Source organism: Triticum urartu, chromosome 2A (genome assembly GCF_056163025.1).
Source record: "Triticum urartu cultivar PI428250 chromosome 2A, HENAU_Tu73, whole genome shotgun sequence".
In the NCBI taxonomy this organism is placed as follows: Eukaryota; Viridiplantae; Streptophyta; class Magnoliopsida; order Poales; family Poaceae; genus Triticum; species Triticum urartu.
Genome location: NC_141874.1, coordinates 746,089,323 through 746,095,431, shown reverse-complemented (window position 1 = coordinate 746,095,431; position 6,109 = coordinate 746,089,323). Strand labels below are relative to the sequence as shown.

At 44.6% G+C, this 6,109-nt stretch overlaps 1 protein-coding gene across 1 annotated transcript; it reads left to right on the top strand.

The window, feature by feature from the left end:
- Positions 1 to 932: 932 nt before the first annotated feature.
- On the top strand, positions 933 to 5,775 carry LOC125540464 (uncharacterized). The gene is made up of 4 exons (XM_048704083.2): positions 933 to 1,135; positions 1,736 to 1,820; positions 4,855 to 5,243; positions 5,404 to 5,775. The coding sequence occupies exons 1-3, from the start codon at positions 982 to 984 to the stop codon at positions 5,231 to 5,233; spliced, it is 618 nt and encodes a 205-aa protein (XP_048560040.1). The 5' UTR covers positions 933 to 981; the 3' UTR covers positions 5,234 to 5,243; positions 5,404 to 5,775.
- The last annotated feature ends 334 nt before the right edge of the window (positions 5,776 to 6,109 follow it).

Sequence of the window (6,109 nt, the reverse complement as noted above, 5' to 3'; positions counted from 1 at the left end):
GATTTATTAATACATGGAGAACATTTTTTAATACTCAATGATCATTTTTAATACACTGTGATTGTTTTTTAAAATACATGATGGACATGTTTTATTACAAGATGAATAATTTCAGAATAAACAATGAATATTTTGCAAATAAATACTGTACGTTTTTAATACATGACAGAAATTTTTAATACAAGATGGATTTTTTTAAAATTCTATGAACATTTTTAAAATACACAATAAACATTTTTTTGCATGTAGTGATCATTTTAAATTAAGGATGGACATTCTTAAAGTGCCTGGTGATTTTTTTCCAAAATACACGATGAACCCTTGTTGGTACTGGCGTACAGTATTTTCTTTTGTGAACTAGAGAGCAACTAACTAAGGGTTATCCCTTGAAGGGCTCCTTCGGCGAGTCGACGACCGTTGCTCCGGCAGAGAGAAAAAGGTCAGAGCAAAACCACCAGAAATGACCAAAACCACCTTGGCGGGGGGGGGGGGGGGGGGCATTTGCCTGGTTTTGCACATTTGAGGTGCCTAAAAAAACTGTTTTTGAGTTGGGGGGAGGGGGTATTTGATGCCAAAGGTCTGCATTGCCTGGTATACGAAGTCTAACGAAATTCTCATTTATTCCTAAAATGACTTTTGAGATAGAACAACTTGTTTATGGAATTAGCCCCCAGTGGAGAAGCAAGGCTTCCAGGCTCGCCATAAATCATACTCCCTCAGTTCCAAATTACTCGTCGCAAAAATGGATATTTAAAACTAAAATACATCTAGATACATCCATACCTGCGACAAGTAATTCGGAACGGAGGGAGTACATTTGAGGGGGAAATCTATACTTTTCCTTTTATTTATTAACTTATAAAAGGGCCGCTTCCTATAGGCGTGACGGCCCATACGGCCAGGTCTTTCTAATCACACGGCCCGCAGCGACCGGTAAGAACCGAAGCAGGGGAGCACACAGCGCCAGCCATTAGATGGTGTATGGACGGCGGATTGCACGGGAGGCACGCGACGCACGGGCACTGGTTGTGCGGCTCCGTTCCCCTCTCTCCCTCTACCTCGGGCTCGCCGGAGATGGGGGACGCCGGCGCTTCCACCTTCGATCCGCTCCTCCGGCGCGGCGCAAACACTTCCGGTGAGTCCATAATCCCTATCCTCTCTTCTCCACGCGCTCAATTTTTCTGGCCAGGGGCGCCTGGTGCCGGCGGGGGAAGCGACTGGCAAAATCGACGGCGTGCTTGGGACGAACCGGTGGAGCGGCGGGGTTGCGGGCGCGGCTGCCAACAGATTGGTCGGGGTGGTGTTCTAGCCTTGTTTTTTTGGAATTCCGAGGGGATCGATTTTTGCTGCTCGGTGAGAGACGAGGAGGTGCGGTTCAGGGTTCTGGGGATAAGTAGGTGTGGCTTTGCCGACAGGCGGCGGCCCCGTACCATCTATTCTATCCGGCTTGAAGCGAGGTGGGGGTAGAGGGGGAGCGACATGGAGTTCGTGGGCAAGGTGGGCAGCGAGGCTAGGTGTCGGCAAGGTGGGGAGATGACTTTGCTGCAGCTTGACAAGGACCTGTGAAAATGCTGATATCTCCAATCCCTATCTTATTAATATGGGGTAGAATACTATATGCAACTGTGAACTTATCTTTTTATTTTCACTTTTCTGTTGTTCTTGTGCATCAGCAGGAAACCACCCACATTTGTCTCTCCTAATCTCTGTTTTCATGTGGCACGTTCTAAAACAGGCCCCTGCGATGGAAAGGAGGATGCAATGTCGGGACAAATGCTTAAGCGAGGGGTAAAGGCGATGCCCACAGAAGACCACATAAGGTTCCGCTCTGCCCATACATCATTTTTGGTTTCGCTTGAGCAGTGCCATATTATCAAAGACCAGTCGAGTGCCCGTGCGATGCCACGGAGCAACAAAAAACACTGGTCAAACCTTTAATCTATTTCAGAAACGTGTGTTACAGATAACATCTTCCCATTCATATAACTACATATATTGGTTATCTCTTCTTCTGTTCTCATCGGCAGACGTCATGTCTCCTTAACCATAACATCATATTTAACATCACTATCTTCTGAACTCAAAGCCGTTGGGGAACACTACCTTCAAGCATAACCTCACAATGAACATCAGTACTGTTGTTTGATAATATGCCTTCTATTATCTCCTTCTTCATCCCCACCTTCTCTAGAGATACAATAATTACTAGTCAGGAAAGAGGTCATGCTCTGATCCGATTTATACTAAAGTAAAACAAGTTGTAAAACCAAAGTCAGACATCTCGCCAACAACACTCTTTATACAATCGACACATTGATTTATTTATGTTAGATGAATTACATACATTCGTTGTAACAGTGGTGCTTATTTTTAAACTGAACTAATAATTGTTAGGTCTTCAAAAAATTCTCTTAAAATGCTGCACCATAGCTTATCAGACATTTGTTGATTTGAGCCTCAACTGACTGGGTAGAAGCTTTTCAATTTCAATCTGCAAGATACACATATAAAATTGATGCCCAAACAGATATAAAACAAAGGGGAAGAGCTAATATTCCATATTGAATTGCTGCATTACCTGAGAAAGCTGAGCAGAGCCATCAGATTCTTTAGATGCAGTAGTTGTGCCACAAAATCAAAAGTTTGAAGCAACAAAATCTTCTCCAAATTATGGATTTTGGAACATAAAAACAAGAAACATATACAAATAAAACCACGTCATGTATTTTCTGAACGAAGGGAACACCTGTTTAAGCCCTTACCCAGACAACATCATATATCTGCTTTGTAATATCATAAATTGTCAGTTTCAATGCAGCAAGCCAACACCCTCCTCGCCTAGCAAAGCCTGAGCATTATTAAGTCAGATTACTAAATACAGTTTGTATTATGGTTCAACCAGGCGAATACAACATAAAATTAGGGATCCCCAACCATATTTCAATGCGACTGAAGAACACTTTCCAAGGCCACATGAGATGTCTTCCACCCCATCTACCGAATGAAATAGTAATACTTGGAAAATCATGAAGATTTAGGGGAGACAAGCAATGTAGAATGCAACCGTAAATTTTATTTCTGCCAAAGGTCAGAGATTATTTTGACAAAATAATTCGAACAAACATATACCCGCAATGTTGTATGGCGCTGAGTGTTGGCCGACTAAAAGGCGACATGTTCAACAGTTAGGTGTGGCGGAGATGCGTATGTTGAGATGGATGTGTGGCCACACGAGGAAGGATCGAGTCCAGAATGATGATATATGAGATAGAGTTGGGGTAGCACCAATTGAAGAGAAGCTTGTCCAACATCGTCTGAGATGGTTTGGGCATATTCAGCGCAGGCCTTCAGAAGCTCCAGTGCATAGTGGACGGCTAAAGCGTGCGGAGAATGTCAAGAGAGGGCGGGGTAGACCGAATTTGACATGGGAGGAGTCCGTTAAGAGAGACCTGAAGGATTGGAGTATCACCAAAGAGCTAGCTATGGACAGGGGTGCGTGGAAGCTTGCTATCCATGTGCCAGAGCCATGAGTTGGTTGCGAGATCTTATGGGTTTCACCTCTAGCCTACCCCAACTTGTTTGGGACTAAAGGCTTTGTTGTTGTTGTTGTTGTTGTTGTAGTTCGAACAAACATATGAGTTTTCTTGCAAAAATATCATGAACACTGAAGCAAGTAGCCAAGTTTCTTTTTTGAAAGTTCATCGCACAACTTTAGTTCTGTAGACAAGAAGCAATTTTAGATACTAACCCTATTTAGACAGACTGAATTATGTATGAACACCAAACTGTACCTCCATGTCAACCATCACATCAGATCAGGTCGTTGGTGACGCTCCAGTTGCAGACGGCTAGGAGTCCTCGGGTTGCAACGCGTACTTGAAGGGAGGACGGCACGTTGGTGGGGAAGGCGAAAGGGAAGAAGTAGATGGTAGCGCTGCCGCCAAAGGACAGCAGCGCATAGCCGACTTACAAGCAGAGGTTGGCGTCGGAGGAGACGGGGGATGGGGCGGAGGAGATAGCGAGGAGGGGAAGATTTGGTGGTGGGCGGTGGGAGGTTGGGCTGCTGCGGCAGATGAGGAGGCAGGAGAAGGCGTCGGGGACGGACGGAGCCGGCGGCGTAGCGGTTGCGGAGGTCTCGTCAGAGGTGACGGGGTAGGGGCGAGGAGACACCGGGGAGGAGGGAGAGGTGGAGGTGCTGCGCAGGTGGGGCTGCTGCGGCAGAGTGGGGACAGGAGAGGCGTTGGGGGTGGATGGCGCCGGCAGCGGAGCTGCAGCGGCCACCGCCCAGATCTGTTCCATGGCTGGTTTGACGTGGTGAGGTGGATGGGGCTGAACGGAGAGACAAGGGTTCTTTTGCAAATATGAAGCAGAGTGCGAGCGCTTTTTTGCACAGTTGCCACAGCTTATCTCATGTCCATTAGATGCAGATCTAGCGATCAGAAGTGATAGATGGCAGACACACCATCATCACCAACTGTGTTTTTTATACGGGTAGAGAATAGTCGCCATATCAACACAGACTAGTTGCCATATCTAACTCAGAGTAGTTGCCATATCACAGTGCAGTTACCGTATCACCACAGTGTAGTTTGCCATTTTTATTGGAGTAGGTTGCTTTATTATCAGAGTAAGTGTTCATATCGTCATAAAGTAGTTTCCATATCATCCTAGAGTAGTCTGCCGGATTATCAAAGTGCAGTTTGTCGCATTAGTACAGTGTATGTACTTGACATTTTTATTGGAATAGTTTGCATATTCTTATAGAGTAAGTTGCCATATTACCATAGAGCATTATAGTGTAGTTCGCTTCTTCTTCTAGTTACTTACCTGTTTGTCGTTTGTCATTCCTTTTAGAGGGAATCCAAAGAAGCAGCTAAATTTGACCGAAGTGTTGGCTGAGGCAGTGAAGTGTGCTCAAGTTCTCAAGACTGATGAATTGATTACTGACACTAGAGTTAAGGAAGCTTTTGCAGAGCTGATGAATAAAGTGTACCCGTGTCTACCTGAGAGCCTACAGGATCAACTGATTGCTGATTTCAGACTCAACATCCTCCGTCGGGCGCAAGAGAAAAATACCCCCCCGGTTGAGTTGATGGATGGTGAACAGGAGAAGAACTTCCTCAGGAAAAAAGGAGCTCGTACCAATACCTTGTGGATTATAGAAAAGCTAGTCTTGTTAGTTGGCGTATGCTGCTTCGTGTACCTCATGAGCCTCTATGTCACTGGGTACTGAACACAGAAAGGTATGCCTGAAGATTATGTATAATCAAACTGCATTTTGTTTTGTCAAATATTATGTTGTTTGTATTAAATAATTCTTATGGTGGCTAGAACACGTGTACCTCTATGCGCATGTAAAATCTTTCTTAGTGACCTGATTGTTGTTTATCTGCTGATACACAGGGGGAAATAAATATTTGCACTTGGGGATTCAGTTGCTTTGGACAAGGACAACAACAATCTTTCAGCGCAGCACAAGGATGGGCTCTGCTCTGGTCGCATGTAGAATTCGCATGGCTGGAGAGGTAGTGATGTAGATGTGTCTGTCTCGTGCGTCAACTTTGAAGTGAACCTCTAGAAATATATGGCAGCATGGCGTCGTCTTGTTATTTTTCTCATGTTGCGAGATCAAGTCTTGAACTAATGGTTCTGTTGCTGAATCTTTCAGCTGATTAGTCTTCTTAATCGGTCAAGCTCCAAGGTGGTTTGAGATATTTCGACAAATGCTGGCACATCGGGCATGGATAGCATATGACATTCACATTGTTCAGTTTCTGTTGATTTTTCATTATTGTTCTGCATTCGGGGCGTGTGATGCTTTCAGCTTGTGTTTGAGCGTATAGACCAAAAACATGGTGTCTCATCATCTACTTGCTTGCTTTAGATGCTTGTGACTGTTTTTCCTCGTTTTTCGAGATTGCGCCCGGACCCAGGTTATTGGCAGCATAAATACTTTATGAGAATCCTAGTGCTGCACGATGATGAGTAATTTAGAATCAGACTGGGTTTCAGGATGTGTCAATTGCAGTGGTGGGTTTTGAAATTAGCTTCAGCTGATATAGCGAGCTGACACTGGGTTATTGTAGTAGCTTCAGCTGATATAGCAAAT

Bases quoted from the DNA above. Each gene is read 5' to 3' on its own strand.
- LOC125540464 (XM_048704083.2), top strand. From the start codon at position 982: ATGGACGGCGGATTGCACGGGAGGCACGCGACGCACGGGCACTGGTTG. The intron at 1,136-1,735 runs GTGAGTCCATAA...GTTCTAAAACAG, and splicing joins GCGCGGCGCAAACACTTCCG to GCCCCTGCGATGGAAAGGAG. The intron at 1,821-4,854 runs GTTCCGCTCTGC...CATTCCTTTTAG, and splicing joins CCCACAGAAGACCACATAAG to AGGGAATCCAAAGAAGCAGC.